Source organism: Salvelinus namaycush, chromosome 1 (genome assembly GCF_016432855.1).
Source record: "Salvelinus namaycush isolate Seneca chromosome 1, SaNama_1.0, whole genome shotgun sequence".
Classification (NCBI taxonomy): domain Eukaryota; kingdom Metazoa; phylum Chordata; class Actinopteri; order Salmoniformes; family Salmonidae; genus Salvelinus; species Salvelinus namaycush.
Genome location: NC_052307.1, coordinates 7398694 through 7417047, shown reverse-complemented (window position 1 = coordinate 7417047; position 18354 = coordinate 7398694). Strand labels below are relative to the sequence as shown.

The following is an 18354-nucleotide window of genomic DNA, read 5'->3' as shown; positions in this document are numbered from 1 at the left end:
AGAAGAGCAGTCTCAGTTGAATGACTAGTCTTGAAACCTGACTGATTTGGATCAAGAAGGTCATTCTGAGAGAGATAGCAGGAGAGCTGGCCAAGGACGGCACGTTCAAGAGTTTTGGAGAGAAAAGAAAGGGATACTGGTCTGTAGTTGTTGACATCGGAGGGATCGAGTGTAGGTTTTCAGAAGGGGTGCAACTCTCGCTCTCTTGAAGACGGAAGGGACGTAGCCAGCGGTCAAGGATGAGTTGATGAGCGAGGTGAGGTAAGGGAGAAGGTCTCCGGAAATGGTCTGGAGAAGAGAGGATAGGGTCAAGCAGGCAGGTTGTTGGGCGGCCGGCCGTCACAAGACGCGAGATTTCATCTGGAGAGAGAGGGGAGAAAGAGGTCAAAGCACAGGGTAGGGCAGTGTGAGCAGAACCAGCGGTGTCGTTTGACTTAGCAAACGAGGATCGGATGTCGTCGACCTTCTTTTCAAAATGGTTGACGAAGTCATCCGCAGAGAGGGAGGAGGGGGGGAGGGGGAGGAGGATTCAGGAGGGAGGAGAAGGTGGCAAAGAGCTTCCTAGGGTTAGAGGCAGATGCTTGGAATTTAGAGTGGTAGAAGGTGGCTTTAGCAGCAGAGACAGAAGAGGAAAATGTAGAGAGGAGGGAGTGAAAGGATGCCAGGTCCGCAGGGAGGCGAGTTTTCCTCCATTTCCGCTCGGCTGCCCGGAGCCCTGTTCTGTGAGCTCGCAATGAGTCGTCGAGCCACGGAGCAGGAGGGGAGGACCGAGCCGGCCTGGAGGATAGGGGGCATAGAGTCAAAGGATGCAGAAAGGGAGGAGAGGAGGGTTGAGGAGGCAGAATCAGGAGATAGGTTGGAGAAGGTTTGAGCAGAGGGAAGAGATGATAGGATGGAAGAGGAGAGAGTAGCGGGGGAGAGAGAGCGAAGGTTGGGACGGCGCGATACCATCCGAGTAGGGGCAGTGTGGGAAGTGTTGGATGAGAGCGAGAGGGAAAAGGATACAAGGTAGTGGTCGGAGACTTGGAGGGGAGTTGCAATGAGATTAGTGGAAGAACAGCATCTAGTAAAGATGAGGTTAAGCGTATTGCCTGCCTTGTGAGTAGGGGGGGAAGGTGAGAGGGTGAGGTCAAAAGAGGAGAGGAGTGGAAAGAAGGAGGCAGAGAGGAATGAGTCAAAGGTAGACTTGGGGAGGTTAAAGTCACCCAGAACTGTGAGAGGTGAGCCATCCTCAGGAAAGGAACTTATCAAGGCGTCAAGCTCATTGATGAACTCTCCAAGGGAACCTGGAGGGCGATAAATGATAAGGATGTTAAGCTTGAAAGGGCTGGTAACTGTGACAGCATGGAATTCAAAGGAGGCGATAGACAGATGGGTCAGGGGAGAAAGAGAGAATGTCCACTTGGGAGAGATGAGGATCCCAGTGCCACCACCCCGCTGACCAGAAGCTCTCGGGGTGTGCGAGAACACGTGGGCAGACGAGGAGAGAGCAGTAGGAGTAGCAGTGTTATCTGTGGTAATCCATGTTTCCGTCAGTGCCAAGAAGTCGAGGGACTGGAGGGAAGCATAGGCTGAGATGAACTCTGCCTTGTTGGCCGCAGATCGGCAGTTCCAGAGGCTGCCGGAGACCTGGAACTCCACGTGGGTCGTGCGCGCTGGGACCACCAGGTTAGAGTGGCAGCGGCCACGCGGTGTGAAGCGTTTGTATGGTCTGTGCAGAGAGGAGAGAACAGGGATAGACAGACACATAGTTGACAGGCTACAGAAGAGGCTACGCTAATGCAAAGGAGATTGGAATGACAAGTGGACTACACATCTCGAATGTTCAGAAAGTTAATCTTACTCTGCAAAAATCTTATTGACTAAAATGATTAAAATGATACAGTACTGCTGGCTGGTGAAGTAGGCTAGCTAGCAGTGGCTGCATTGTTGACTTTGTTTGAAAGTGTAGCTGGCTAGGTAACCTCGATAACTGGCTAGGTAACCTCGATAATTACTCTAAACTACACAATTATCTTAGATACAAAGACAGCAAAGACAACTATGTAGCTAGCTAACACTACACTAATCAAGTCATTCCGTTGTAATGTAATAGTTTCTACAGTGGTGCTATTCGGTAGAAGTTGGCTAGCTGGCTAGCTAGCAGTGTTGACTACGTTAGGACGAAAATAGCTGGCTAGCTAACCTCGATAATTACTCTAAACTACACAATTATCTTTGATACAAAGACGGCTATGTAGCTAGCTAAGAAAAAATTGCTAAGATCAAACAAATCAAACCGTTGTACTGTAATGAAATAAAATGGAAATACTACCTGTGGAGCGAAGCATTACCCTCTGTAGCGCTGTCACAATCGTCTATGGGTGAGAGAGAGGACCAAGGCGCAGCGTGTGCAAAATACATTATTTTATTTAGAGAAGGGAAAAAACACGCAACGAACACTATAACAAAACAAAACAAAATAACAAACGATCGTGAAGCTATAAACGTAAGTGCACACACACGCTACAAACGTACAACATAGACAATTACCCACATTAACCTCATGCCTATGGCTGCCTTAAATATGGCTCCCAATCAGAGACAATGAATGACAGCTGTCTCTGATTGAGAACCCTTCAGGCAACCATAGACTTACCTAGACAACTACACTAGACACTGCCCCATACACATACAACACCCCTAGACACTACAAAAACGCATACATTCCCCATGTCACACCCTGACCTAACTAAAATAATAAAGAAAACAAAGATAACTAAGGCCAGGGCGTGACAAGCGCCTTAAGTTCAGATGCCGAGCAGTTGCCATACCAGGCGGTGATGCAACTGGTCAGGATGCTCTTGATGGTACAGCTGTAGAACTTTTTGAGAATCTGGGGACCCATGCCAAATCTTTTCAGTCTCCTGAGGGGGATTTTTTTTTGTCGTGCCCTCTTCACGACTGTCTTGGTGTGTTTGGACCATGATCATTCGTTGGTGATGTGGACACCAAGGAACTTGAAACTCTCGATCCGCTCCACTACAGCCCCGTCGATGTTAATGGGGACTTGTTCGGCCCGCCTTTTCCTGTAGTCCACGATCAGCTCCTTAGTCTTGCTCACATTAAGGGAAAGGTTGTATTCCTGGCACCACACTGCCAGTTCTCTGACCTCCCTATAGGCTGTCTCATCGTTGTCGGTGATCAGGCCTACCGCTGTTGTGTCGTCAGCAAACTTAATGATGTTGTTGGAGTCGTGTTTCGCCACGCAGTCGTGGGTGAACAGGGTTGACAGGAGGGGACTAAATACACACCCCTGAGAGGCCCCAGTGTTGATGAAATCGAGTGTTAAATCGAAATCGACTAGCTACCACTGTTACCTCACCTTTTTTCTAAATACAAGACTGAAAGACTGTTGTCCAGCGCCTTCCTGACATCTCCTTTGGTCATAAGACATGTTACTTTACGATAAGGTCTAACTTTAAGTGCCCAAAACCTCTCCTTGGGGACCCTCAGGCATTGTAGCACTGGACTAGCATACCTAATACACCTTATCAAGGACTTGATGATTATTTGACAAGTTGAATCAGGTGTGTTAGCTGTGGAAAAGTTTAAATACATAAAATTGCTGAGGGTCGCCCAAGAGGTTGGAAAATCCCTATAGCTTTTTTGGTATAATATCCTATACACTATTAGGCTACATGTGATATCCCTTTAAAACCTTGAACAGTTTATATGCGGTTTTCTATTGTACTATTAAGGGTTTCCCTGATCAAGCCAGGAGGAACTGAATATATTATGTAAATGTTATATGCAGGGGCGCAACTTTCAATGGGGACCCCCCCCCCCCACATTCTGAAAAAGCATTTTTGTCCTCCCCATTTTTATGATTGGAATGTGATACACAATGAGGCAACAGTGTGCTCTAGGACCATGCGGACACCTCTGAGTGGTCGGGTAGGCTGTTTGGAGTGTTTATCCGATTGGATAAAAAATATATTTATATAATTATGTCCCCCCCCAATTCTAAAACCATAGTTGCGCCCCTGGTTGTAGGTACAATTCGAAAGATACATTATCTCCCATTCCAGATACCAGTCCGGGTCTTTAAAATGGTCGTAAGGGGGCAGACATAGGTAGGAGGTATGAGCTGGATTGGCCAAAGAAACGTGGTAAGGATCCCACACTGTCTGCAGAGCAAGCAATATAATGCACGCGATGAACGGAGTTGATGTTGTATGGTGATGAACTATAGAATGAAACAGCCCTGGACGCAACACTTCTAACGAATCCAACATCTAAATATAAACTGCACAATGAGAAGCTCATCCATGTAACTTGTTTTAGCGAATGTGTAATAACAAACCTAGTGACGGAATGTACTTTATTTTCTTACGTTTTCTCCCTCTATTCTAAAGGGGAGGGGTAGCTGATAACTAGAGGGCGGTGGCATTCGCTCTGCGTGCACCGAGCTGTGCGAGTCAGTGCTTTGACTCAAGTCCTGGGACCCCTGAACCCATTGGTTTCCCCCCATATTCTTTCTCTTTCTACATTATCCGCTGACCTGACCGTTATTATAGCGGACAACAACCACCTCGTCTGCGTCTGGACCACAACTGCTATTTTACGAACAGTGGGTTTCATCAGCAAGGTGTTTGTTTTACTCTGCCTATAATGGGGAAAAGTGGACAGTCTGCGAAAACTGGAATAGGACTTGCGAGGTACTTTCTGCGAATGTGTACCATACCTGGACTCGTTCTTCTGGTCCTCGTAAACATTGGAGTCGCACAAGGTAAGACCACCCGTTACTGTCCTTTCAACACGATTAGGCTACTATCTTGAGTGTAGCAGGGATCTGAAATATCAATGCTCAGTCGACATGAATTATCGCATCCTATATTAGGTTATATGCAACAATCATTTGGCTTATCACACCTGCATTGGATTTTTTTCGGACAACATAATGTTACACAATTGAAAATTCCCCCTCACTTGTCACGGGAGAAATACATATCGCGTGCAACTCCAGACTTGAAAGGACAAGATTGAGGATTGCACACTTGCGGGTCAATTATGAAATCTAAAAAAGCCGATGATCCTCATGAATTCTAAAGGCAATTTATTTAGTCAACTAGGCTATAATTCTCTCAGATTTATTTCGTAATAGAGTCAAACTGTGTAATGTGCTAAGCAATAGCATACACCTATACGTGCGTATTGGGAAATATGAGCCGCTTCTGAAGAAAGCTTACGCGTGTGCGTTTACCACACATTATGTTGAGCTAATCGTAGCTATTAATTTATTATGATGTGAATGCGTCAGTTAGCAACATGACATTACGCTATCTAACAAGAAACTTTGTTGATATTTAGTGAGGAAGATATGGATAGGCCTACATTTTTTCACGTAAACATTTTACAGAGGCGAGTTTGGACTGAACTTTCCGAAATCTAGTACGGAGAGAATCGACGCCACCTATCAATTCTAACCCCCAACAAAAACATCGGCTAAATATGCCTCTTAATCAATTCACGACACAATTTAACATGTTGTGTTATGGCTGAATAAACTATTGAATTAATGTTGTGACCTCGATAATGAAAACCATGGAAAAAATTATGTGACCGTGCAGCAATAACAAAAACAACCTATTAGCCGAATAATAATGATGATAATGATGATAATAATGATAATAATAATAATAATAATAATAATAATAGTGACTAGCGATCAAAAGTAATTCCGCTAACAAGACTTTTAATGAGTGGTGTTATTATCAACGCTTGGGTTCAATTCGGTTACTCTTATTGTATTAGCTATCATGTTCAATAATTTGCACGACTGGTGTGTAATTGAACACAAAGTTCAATACAACTAGCATTCTGAAGAATCTTTCAAATGTGTCCCAGCACAATATGCATATAGGATGTCGCTGAACAACATTTTGTTGCCTAAGTAAAACTTTTTCACTGAACTCCAAGGTATAATAACTTGTGAGTTTCCAATGTTTATATCCTAATAATAATAATAATAATAATAATTATAATAATTATACTTTTTTACTAATAATACTTTGTGTGGCCTTAGGTGATATTCCTGTTACTATTACAAATGATTACCCTTTCTCCTTGTCTGACTCTAAAATACAATATTTGTTTGTTTTTCACTTTAATAAACAAGAGCTTTGAAAATATATGAGTTAACAAAATGTTGTTGAGTACAGTTAAAGTAAAATAAGCTTACTCATTGGTATTCTGGCGTGATTGTAGTATTTCTTTGGTAAATGATTGTGCCATGTAGTTGTTCCTGTTGTATTGTTCTGCAGTGTCTTTCTATCACCCATTGGACTGCATTGCTAACATCCACGGCCTTGGTTTTGAGACAACACTATTTGATATTGTTGTTGTGAAACAGTATTTTCCAGAGTAAATAGGCGACCAAATTGTTCTCTTGTCGACACCATCACCTATGAGTATTATTTTCCATAGCTACACATCTCAACATAATGTCTTATTTTTTAAATTGTATTCCTCTTTCCTTTGTGGGCCTTTTACTTTACCTTCCATTTAGAAAAGTTATTTCGTGCTCATCCTTCCATAACGACAACTTTCCCCATGCTTGGTAAGTCAGTCTAAAGTCACATTAAGACTTGTGTTATTGAACCAGAACACTTACAAATAGGTTGGCCAAACAACCGCAAATTGGCTTGTGTATATAGGCCTAATTGAGTCAGATCGATACTGTGTACCTAAGCCCTCTATCCTTCCTGTCGGCTTTGGGCTGTGGTCATTAAAAAACAGAGACGCACAGGACGACGCAGTCAGTGGAATGTTATTTAAGGATGTAAGTGGCAGCCATCTCCACGCTGCACTGAGAAGGGGCGTAAAACCCCTTGGCCTATTAAAAAGCCATTAGCTAAACCCACTCTCAATAACGGCTGATTGTGTGTGAAACAAACAGGTTTAAAAAGCCTCCCTGTGTTGACAGGGTGTGCATTCCAGACCGTCCAGGTGATGGGGCTGCTTACTTCTGCAGCGGCGCTCAGGCAAGGTTACACAATACCACGTTTTAAAGGTAATCATAGAAGTATGAAACTGATTGCGGGAGGTAAGTGAGGCCCGCTAGAGTCTGGCACCAAGGACCGCGGTCCGAAATCTCTGTCGGCCATTACGGACGCTCCCAGAGGGCCTCGTAGCCAACTGTGGAGACAGCTGTGTCTTGTCTGCTCCAGACTGGGTTCTGTGATTGGCCGTGGAGGCCCGCTTTTTACAGCCTCACTGACTGCCATTGAGTCGGAGCTGCCACTGAACTCTCTTGGTGTTCTCAGCTTTGATCCGTCTTGGACTTGACAATGACAGAGCTCTGACTCAGTAGGAGTGACTTGACAATGACAGTGCTCTGACTCAGTAGGAGTGACTTGACAACGACAGTGCTCTGACTCAGTAGCAGTGACTTAACAATGACAGAGCTCTGACTCAGTAGGAGTGACTTGACAATGACAGTGCTCTGACTCAGTAGGAGTGACTTGACAACGACAGTGCTCTGACTCAGTAGGAGTGACTTGACAAGGACAGAGCTCTGACTCGGTAGCAGTGACTTGACAATGACAGAGCTTTGACTCAGTAGCGGTGGCCATGGACTATCTTGAAAGACAGTCTTTGACGGCGTGGCTCCTTTGTATTAAGGCGTTGAAATTAAATGTGATGGCATACTTTCTTTCCCTCATCTTTGTTTCGCCGTTGCCTACTCTCCTAATCATACTCATATAGTGTGAAGTTTATGTACAGTGGGAAGAAAAAGTATGTGAACCCGTTGGAAATATCTGGATTTCTGCATAAATCGGTCATAAAATTTGATCTGATCTTCATCTAGGTCACAATAATAGACAAAACATAATCTGCTTTAAACTAATAACGCACAAACAATTATACATTTTCATGTTTTATTGAACACACTGTGTAAACATTCACAGTGCAGGGTCGAAAAAGTATGTGAACCCTTGGATTTAATAACTGGTTGACCCTCCTTTGGCAGCAATAACCTCAACCAAATGTTTTCTGTAGTTGCGGATCAGACCTGCACAACGGTCAGGAGGAATTGTCACGCCCTGGCCTTAGTATTCTTTGTTTTCTTAATTATTTTAGTTAGGTCAGGGTGTGACATGGGGAATGTATGTGTTTTTTGTAGTGTCTAGGGTGGTTGTAAGGTTTAGGGGGTTTATTAGAGTAGTTGGGTTTATGTTTAGTATAGAAGTCTAGCTGTGTCTATGGTTGAGTGTAGGTATCTAGGAAAGTCTATGGTTGCCTGAATTGGGTCTCAATTAGAGACAGCTGGTTATTGTTGTCTCTGATTGGGAGCCATATTTAAGGCAACCATAGGCTTTAGCTGTTTGTGGGGAATTGTCTATGTCGAAGTGTTTTGTGTCATTACTTATGTTTGTATAGCTTCACGGTCGTCTGTTTTTGTTGGTTTGTTTTGTTTTTTCCTTCTTTAAATAAAAAGAAGATGTACTTTCCACGCGCTGCGCCTTGGTCCTCTCTCAGTCCCTTTGACGATCGTGACAGGAATTTTGGACCATTCCTCTTTACAAAACTGTTTCAGTTCAGCAATATTCTTGGGATGTCTGGTGTGAACCGCTCTCTTGAGGTCATGCCACATCATCTCCAATCGGGTTGAGGTCAGGACTCTGACTGGGCCACTCCAGAAGGCGTATTTTCTTCTGTTGAAGCCATTCTGTTGTTGATTAACTTCTGTGTTTTGGGTCGTTGTCCTGTTGCATCATCTAACTTCTGTCGAGGTTCAATTGGCGGACAGATAGCCTAACATTCTCCTGCAAAATGTCTTGATAAACTTGGGAATACATTTTTCCGTCGACGATAGCAAGCTGTCCAGGCCCTGAGGCAGCAAAGCAGCCCCAAACCATGGTGCCCCCTCCACCATACTTTACAGTTGGGATGAGGTTTTGATGTTGGTGTGGTGTGCCTTTTTTCTCCACACATAGTGTTGTGTGTTCCTTCCAAACAACTGAGCTGTAGTTTCATCTGTCCACAGAATATGTTGCCAGTAGCGCTGTGGAACATATAGGTGCACTTTTGCAAACTTCAGATGTGCAGCAATGTTTTTTTTGGACACAGTCGCTTATTCCGTGGTGTCCTCCCATGAACACCATTCTTGTTGAGTGTTTTACGTATCGTAGACTCGTCAACAGAGATGTTAGTAAGTTCCAGAGATTTCTGTAAATCTTTAGCTGACACTCTAGGATTCTTCTTAACCTCATTGAGCAATCTGTGCTGTGCTCTTGCAGTCATCTTTGCAGGACGGCCACAAGGCAGAGTAGCAACAGTGCTGAACTTTCTCCATTTATAGACAATTTTTCTTTCCGTAGATTGATGAACATCAAGGCTTTTAGAGATACTTTTGTAACCCTTTCCAGCTTTATGCAAGTCAACAATTCTTAATCTTAGGTCTTCTGAGATCTCTTTTGTCTGAGGCATGGTTCACATCAGGCAATGCTTCTTGTGAATAACAAACTCAAATTTTGTGAGTGTTTTTTATAGGGCAAGGCAGCTCTAACCAACATCTCCAATCTCGTCTCACTGATTCGACTCCAGGTTAGTTGACTCCTGACTCCAATTAGCTTTTGGAGATGTCATTAGCCTAGGGGTTCACATACTTTTTCCAACCTACCCTGTGAATGTTTAAATGATGTATTCAATATAGACAAGAAAAATACAATAATTTGTGTGTTATTAGTTTAATCACACTATGTTTGTCTATTGTTGTGACTTAGATAAAGATCAGATCAAATTTGATGACCAATTTATGCAGAAATCCAGGTAATTCCGAAGGGTTCACATACTTTTTCTTGCCACTGTATATCTGGGGGTGCTTACTAGCAAGATGGGCCTGAAGTTAGTAATTCAGAAATGAAATGTTTTGACAAAAACATTGAAGTATTTTCCTCGCTCAAAGAGGATGTTGCTTTTGTAGTCTAGTCCTGTGTTGGTTTTCACAGAGATGTCAAGAGACTGAGCAGCACCAACACCATCCAAAGTATTCACAGGGGAAACCCTGGGTTAGAACAGAAGACAGATGAGTACACACACACACACACACGCACGCACGCACACCTTCCATCCCCGTCTTGAATTTTAAATGTAGAATAAAGACAGAGTTGGAGCTGATTCTCAGTAGCTCTCATAGTATTACTGTGTACTCTCTGATAATATTACTGTGTACTCTCTGATAGTATTACTGTGTACTCTCTGAAATTATTAATGTATACTCTTTGATATTATTACTGTTTACTCTGATAGTATTACTGTGTACTCTCTGATAGTATAAATGTCTACTCTTTGATATTATTACTGTGTACTCTGATATTATTGCTGTGTACTCTCTGATAGTATTACTGTGTACTCTCTAATAGTATTACCGTGTACTCTGATAGTATTACTGTGTACTCTCTAATATTATTACTGTGTACTCTCTAATAGTATTACTGTGTACTCTGATAGTATTACTGTGTACTCTCTGATATTATTACTGTGTACTCTGATAGTAATACTGTGTATTCTGATAGTATTACCGTGTACTCTTTGATATTATTACTGTGTACTCTCTGCTAGTATTACTGTGTACTCTCTGATATTTTTACTGTGTACTCTGATAGTATTACTGTGTACTCTCTGATAGTATTAATGTGTACTCTCTGATAGTATTACTGTGTACTCTCTTATAGTATTACTGTGTACTCTCTTATAGTATTACTGTGTACTCTCTGATAGTATTACTATGATGCATTGTTCATGGACTGTGGAACTTCAGCCCTCATTTAGGATCTCATTCTAGAGTTCTTTGTTTGGGAGTTTTGTTTGGAATTAATCAATGGCTCGTAGGTACTACGGTCAAAATCGTGTTCTTAATTTGCATAATGGCTATTTTTGACTCACTGAATAGCCACACTTGTTTCGCCAATCACTTGTCCTCCCCGTTTGTTCATAGTCTCATTTTCCTCCCTTGTCTCTACTCCCTTCCCATGTCTGTCTGTCTGTCTGTCTGTCTGTCTGTCTGTCTGTCTGTCTGTCTGTCTGTCTGTCTGTCTGTCTGTCTGTCTGTCTGTCTGTCTGTCTGTCTGTCTGTCTGTCTGTGTGTCTCTCTGTCTGTGTCTCTCTGTCTGTGTCTCTCTGTGTCTGTCTCTCTGTGTCTCTCTGTGTCTGTCTCTCTGTGTCTCTCTGTGTCTGTCTCTCTGTGTCTCTCTGTGTCTGTCTCTCTGTGTCTGTCTGTCTGTCTGTCTGTCTGTCTGTCTGTCTGTCTGTCTGTCTGTCTGTCTGTCTGTCTGTCTGTCTGTCTGTCTGTCTGTCTGTCTGTCTGTCTGTCTGTCTGTGTGTCTGTCTGTCTGTGTGTCTGTCTGTCTGTCTGTCTGTCTGTCTGTGTGTCTCTCTGTCTGTCTGTCTGTGTCTGTCTGTCTGTCTGTCTGTCTGTCTGTCTGTCTGTCTGTCTGTCTGTCTGTCTGTCTGTCTGTCTGTCTGTCTGTGTGTCTCTCTGTCTGTGTCTCTCTGTCTGTGTCTCTCTGTCTGTGTCTCTCTGTCTGTGTGTGTCTCTCTGTGTCTCTCTGTGTCTCTCTGTGTGTGTCTCTCTGTGTCTCTCTGTGTCTGTCTCTCTGTGTCTGTCTCTCTGTGTCTGTCTCTCTGTGTCTCTCTGTCTGTGTCTGTCTGTCTGTCTGTCTGTCTGTCTGTCTGTCTGTCTGTCTGTCTGTCTGTCTGTCTCTCTGTGTCTCTCTGTGTCTCTCTGTGTCTCTCTGTCTGTGTCTCTCTGTCTGTGTCTCTCTGTCTGTGTCTCTCTGTCTGTGTCTCTCTGTCTGTGTCTCTCTGTCTGTGTCTCTCTGTCTGTGTCTCTCTGTCTGTGTCTCTCTCTTCTGTCTCTTCTGTCTCTTCCTCTCTCTTCCTCTCTCTTCCTCTCTCTTCCTCTCTCTTCCTCTCTCTTCTCTCTGTCTTTTCCTCTCTCTCTCTCTCTGACTGTGCTCATTAAGATTTATTCAGATTAATTAAACTGCGGTTAAACAGTGGAGTTATTGTTGTGCCTCTGAAAGAGCTGGGAGCAGTGGGACACGGAGTCAGTTGGTCACTGTTGCGTGCTGGGCCTCACATGCCATAGAAACAGTAGGCCCATAACTCAGCCTGGCTCTGCCTGCCCTGAGGCGTCACAGAAAGCTAGCTGTGGCTTTAGACTTTAGGCGGCATTGTGCTCCGTGCCAGCTGCTCTTCACGGGAGGCTCTGCACCACCTTGCATCCTCAATCTGATTTCTTCTTCCCTCTTGCCCTCTTTCTCACGTAGGGCACAGCCAAACCAGTGAAACTGGTAACCTAGAGCAACCATGCTACCCATGGAATCAAAGAGTTTTTCTTTTTTAGTTATGTTTATTTGTTGTGTAGAACACAGAATCCTCTCATCCTGCCCGGGGTATAACCAGATTCATCCTGCCCGGGGTATAACCAGATTCATCCTGCCCGGGGTATAACCAGATCCATCCTGCCCGGGGTATAACCAGATTCATCCTGCCCGGGGTATAACCAGATCCATCCTGCCCGGGGTATAACCAGATTCATCCTGCCCGGGGTATAACCAGATTCATCCTGCCCGGGGTATAACCAGATTCATCCTGCCCGGGGTATAACCAGATCCATCCTGCTCGGGGTATAACCAGATCCATCCTGCCTGGGGTATAACCAGATCCATCCTGCTCGGGGTATAACCAGATTCATCCTGCCTGGGGTATAACCAGATTCATCCTGCCCGGGGTATAACCAGATTCATCCTGCCCGGGGTATAACCAGATCCATCCTGTCTGGGGTATAACCAGATTCATCCTGCCTGGGGTATAACCAGATCCATCCTGCCTGGGGTATAACCAGATCCATCCTGCCTGGGGTATAACCAGATCCATCCTGCCCGGGGTATAACCAGATCCATCCTGCCTGGGGTATAACCAGATCCATCCTGCCTGGGGTATAACCAGATTCATCCTGCCTGGGGTATAACCAGATTCATCCTGCCTGGGGTATAACCAGATTCATCCTGCCCGGGGTATAACCAGATCCATCCTGCCTGGGGTATAACCAGATCCATCCTGCCTGGGGTATAACCAGATCCATCCTGCCCGGGGTATAACCAGATCCATCCTGCCTGGGGTATAACCAGATCCATCCTGCCCGGGGTATAACCAGATCCATCCTGCCCGGGGTATAACCAGATCCATCCTGCCCGGGGTATAACCAGATTCATCCTGCCCGGGGTATAACCAGATTCATCCATATCTGCTTACAGAACACCTCTGAAACTGGAGCTTACAGCAGTTTACATCCACGTCCATGTACTGTACTGCGTCCTCACGGTTCGTCTATACTCTGTCACTGGCTGAAGCAGTTGGCTTCAATCTGTCGACACAAGGCGGGGAGAGAGAGAGGGTCTAATCAACGGCTGCAGGAAAGACAACAAACATTCCCAGCATGCTTAGCTGGGAGGGCTCCCACGGTCTGGAGGCCCAACAGGCAGACAGACAGGCTGGCAGACAGACAGACAGGCAGGCAGACAGACAAAGACAGGCAGACAGACAGGCAGACAGGTAGAAAGACAGACTGGTTGCCAGGCAGACAAACAGGAAGGCAGACAGACAGTCAGTCTGGCAGACAGACAGTCAGGCAGACAGACAGGCAGAAAGACAGAATAGCTGTCAGGCAGACAGACAGGCAGGTTGGCAGACAGTCAGTCAGGCAGACAGACAGGCAGAAAGACAGAAAAGCAGGCAGACAGACAGGCAGGCTGGCAGTGCTGATGGAGCTAGCGCTAGCCAGTGATAAACAAGGGATCAGATGGGGAGAGAAGTAGGCTGCTGAAGTGGGCTCTCTGTCACTCTGAATGTGTAATTCTGCCGGAGAGAAAAGGACAATTGTGATGAGGAGGCCACGGGCGCTTTTGTTTCCTGCATGTTTATTGTCTGTTATTGTCCTCTTGGGAGTAAGAGGAATAAATACGCAGGGGAAGGTGTTTTTCTTGTGTTGAATTCGACATTCACTCTCCTTTCAGGCAGACAAAGCTTGAGTGTAAAGCAGTGAAAGCTCCTCTGAATATGCACAGGGGATCAGGAAAAGCAGAGGAGTGTCCCACCCTCGTGAGCTACCCGGCAGACCTCTTGTGTAGGAGCCGGATGAAGGATTAGGCTTGGTATTCCTCTATAGCCTTCTTTTCCCCTCCTCTCTCTCTTCTCATCAGCCTTCTTTCCCCCTCCTCTCTCTCTTCTCCTCAGCCTTCTTTTCCCCTCCTCTCTCTCTTCTCGTCAGCCTTCTTTTCCCCTCCTCTCTCTCTTCTCCTCAGCCTTCTTTTCCCCTCCTCTCTTCTCATCAGCCTTCTTTTCCCCTCCTCTCTCTCTTCTCCACAGCCTTCTTTTCCCCTCCTCTCTTCTCATCAGCCTTCTTTTCCCCTCCTCTCTTCTCATCAGCCTTCTTTCCCCCTCCCCTCTCTCTTCTCGTCAGCCTTCTTTCCCCCTCCCCTCTCTCTTCTCCACAGCCTTCTTTTCCCCTCCTCTCTCTCTTCTCCTCAGCCTTCTTTTCCCCTCCTCTCTCTTCTCACCAGCCTTCTTTTCCCCTCCTCTCTCTTCTCCACAGCCTTCTTTTCCCCTCCTCTCTCTCTTCTCATCAGCCTTCTTTTCCCCTCCTCTCTCTCTTCTCGTCAGCCTTCTTTTCCCCTCCTCTCTCTCTTCTCGTCAGCCTTCTTTTCCCCTCCTCTCTCTCTTCTCCTCAGCCTTCTTTTCCCCTCCTCTCTCTTCTCGTCAGCCTTCTTTTCCCCTCCTCTCTCTCTTCTCACCAGCCTTCTTTTCCCCTCCTCTCTTCTCGTCAGCCTTCTTTCCCCCCCTCTCTCTCTTCTCATCAGCCTTCTTTTCCCCTCCTCTCTTCTCATCAGCCTTCTTTCCCCCTCCCCTCTCTCTTCTCGTCAGCCTTCTTTCCCCCTCCCCTCTCTTCTCGTCAGCCTTCTTTTCCCCTCCTCTCTCTCTTCTCCACAGCCTTCTTTTCCCCTCCTCTCTTCTCATCAGCCTTCTTTTCCCCTCCTCTCTCTTCTCACCAGCCTTCTTTCCCCCTCCCCCCTCTCTTCTCATCAGCCTTCTTTTCCCCTCTCTCTCTTCTCGTCAGCCTTCTTTTCCCCTCCTCTCTCTCTTCTCCACAGCCTTCTTTTCCCCTCCTCTCTCTCTTCTCCACAGCCTTCTTTTCCCCTCCTCTCTCTCTTCTCCACAGCCTTCTTTTCCCCTCCTCTCTCTCTTCTCCACAGCCTTCTTTTCCCCTCCTCTCTTCTCGTCAGCCTTCTTTTCCCCTCCTCTCTCTCTTCTCGTCAGCCTTCTTTTCCCCTCCTCTCTCTCTTCTCATCAGCCTTCTTTCCCCCTCCCCTCTCTTCTCGTCAGCCTTCTTTCCCCTCCTCTCTTCTCATCAGCCTTCTTTTCCCCTCCTCTCTTCTCATCAGCCTTCTTTCCCCCTCCCCTCTCTTCTCGTCAGCCTTCTTTTCCCCTCCTCTCTCTCTTCTCCACAGCCTTCTTTTCCCCTCCTCTCTCTCTTCTCCACAGCCTTCTTTTCCCCTCCTCTCTCTCTTCTCATCAGCCTTCTTTTCCCCTCCTCTCTCTCTTCTCCACAGCCTTCTTTTCCCCTGATCTCTCTCTTCTCCACAGCCTTCTTTTCCCCTCCTCTCTCTCTTCTCATCAGCCTTCTTTTCCCCTCCTCTCTCTCTTCTCCACAGCCTTCTTTCCCCCTCCCCTCTCTTCTCGTCAGCCTTCTTTTCCCCTCCTCTCTCTTCTCCACAGCCTTCTTTCCCCCTCCCCTCTCTCTTCTCGTCAGCCTTCTTTTCCCCTCCTCTCTCTCTTCTCCACAGCCTTCTTTTCCCCTGATCTCTCTCTTCTCCACATTCATTCTTTTGTTGGTCTCTCTCTGCCAGAGATGCCTGGTAATCTTCAGGGTTGATCAGACCGACTGCATATGTAAAATGTGAGACTATAATGACTGTAATCATTGCTGTAACTTTGTACCTCCTCAGCTTACATTTGAGCCCCCAAAAGATTGTAACCGCTGAGAAATCACACAAAGTAGGACTATGTGCATAATGAGTACGTTGTAACGCTGCCAAAAGGAGTAGGGATTTTGAGCTTGTGCCGTAAAAAAGGTTTAGCTGCCGCTGTATACATGTGCAATACAGTACACGCACGCACGCACGCACGCACGCACGCACGCACGCACGCACGCACGCACGCACGCACGCACGCACACACACACAAACGGTACAACAAGGGCACAGTTACAGAGGACCACTGATTATAACAAGAAATTCTATATTTTGCTGGTGACATCATTTTGTGTACAAGCAATTTGCGTTGATTCATTTGAAGGCGGTATTCTCTGTGATTATGAATATAAATAGGACTTTGCTGAGGCTGCATGTTTCCTTCTTCACTCACAGTTTACCGGAGATAGTGCCAGTAGAAAAATCACATTGTTATTTCTTGTATTAACCAGAATGGTAATAGCAGTGGTGGCTGTTTTCTACCAGTGCAGGTAGCTAAGGCTTCGAAATAATGACTCTGCTGAAGATAGTTGCTAGTTGCAATCTTTTCTTCTCCACCAAAATGAGGAGAGCGAGAGAGAGATGGTAATTAATCACAGACTGTCACACTCCTAACTACAGAGGGAGCATCACTGGGCACAGTCTTCTTCTATTAGCGGTCCATTAGCTGAGCTAGGCACAAGTAGCAACACTTCTCTGGCATTCCACAGTCCCGAGTAGATGTCATGTCTGTCAGCGCGAGAGATCCCTGAAAGAAACCACTCACATTCGTATGCTAGTGGAAGCACAGGGGGAGAAAATGGTTGTTGTTCCTTTGTGTAGCAGTAGAAAGAGCAGTGAGTCATGTCCCACCTTGGTGTTCTGTACTGCAGGATTGTTTCGGTGTCTGCGAGTGTGTGTGTCTGCGCGTGCGTGCGTGTGTGTGTATCTGCGTTTCCACGTGTGTGTCTGTTAACGCCGATATATTTTGATTGCATATGGCTATAACAATAGTGGTGGAATGAGGAGGACGAGGAGGACGAGGAAGAGGAGGAGGAAATTGAATATAACAGAGGTAAGGGTTGTAGGTGCGGAATAGGAATCATTACTTTTTATCTTGTTAGGAAGGTAAACATGGCTACTTCAAACTCATTAAGCACACACCCATACAGACAACGTGCACATCTAATATTAGGCAGTCTGTGGGTTCATCTTGGACATGTCTGAGAGAACCTGCTTCATGTTAATTATAGGGCAGTCTGTGGGTTCATCTTGGATGTGTCTGAGAGAACCTGCTTCATGTTAATATTGGGCAGTCTGTGGGTTCATCTTGGATGTGTCTGAGAGAACCTGCTTCATGTTAATATTGGGCAGTCTGTAGGTTCATCTTGGATGTGTCTGAGAGAACCTGCTTCATGTTAATTATTGGCCAGTCTGTAGGTTCATCTTGGATGTGTCTGAGAACCTGCTTCATGTTAATATTGGCCAGTCTGTGGGTTCATCTTGGATGTGTCTGAGAACCTGCTTCATGTTAATATTGGGCAGTCTGTAGGTTCATCTTGGATGTGTCTGAGAACCTGCTTCATGTTAATATTGGCCAGTCTGTAGGTTCATCTTGGATGTGTCTGAGAACCTGCTTCATGTTAATATTGGGCAGTCTGTAGATTCATCTTGGATGTGTCTGAGAACCTGCTTCATGTTAATATTGGGCAGTCTGTAGATTCATCTTGGATGTGTCTGAGAACCTGCTTCATGTTAATATTGGGCAGTCTGTAGATTCATCTTGGATGTGTCTGAGAACCTGCTTCATGTTAATATTGGGCAGTCTGTAGATTCATCTTGGATGTGTCTGAGAACCTGCTTCATGTTAATATTGGGCAGTCTGTAGATTCATCTTGGATGTGTCTGAGAACCTGCTTCATGTTAATATTGGGCAGTCTGTAGATTCATCTTGGATGTGTCTGAGAACCTGCTTCATGTTAATATTGGGCAGTCTGTAGATTCATCTTGGATGTGTCTGAGAACCTGCTTCATGTTAATATTGGGCAGTCTGTAGGTTCATCTTGGATGTGTCTGAGAACCTGCTTCATGTTATTATTGGGCAGTCTGTAGGTTCATCTTGGATGTGTCTGAGAACCTGCTTCATGTTAATATTGGGCAGTCTGTAGATTCATCTTGGATGTGTCTGAGAACCTGCTTCATGTTAATATTGGGCAGTCTGTAGGTTCATCTTGGATGTGTCTGAGAACCTGCTTCATGTTAATATTGGGCAGTCTGTAGGTTCATCTTGGATGTG

The 18354-nt window shown here is 45.4% G+C and overlaps 1 protein-coding gene across 2 annotated transcripts in view; it reads left to right on the top strand.

Annotated features, from left to right (window-relative positions):
• The first annotated feature begins 4236 nt into the window (after window positions 1-4236).
• The window catches only part of si:ch73-72b7.1 (netrin receptor UNC5C), a 292685-nt gene continuing 278567 nt past the window's right edge, over window positions 4237-18354 (top strand). For both annotated transcript variants that reach the window (XM_038988248.1, XM_038987844.1), the window contains exon 1: window positions 4237-4771. In XM_038988248.1, coding sequence (XP_038844176.1) covers window positions 4654-4771 — 118 coding nt within the window. In that variant the 5' untranslated portion in view covers window positions 4237-4653. The remainder of the gene's footprint in view (window positions 4772-18354) is intronic.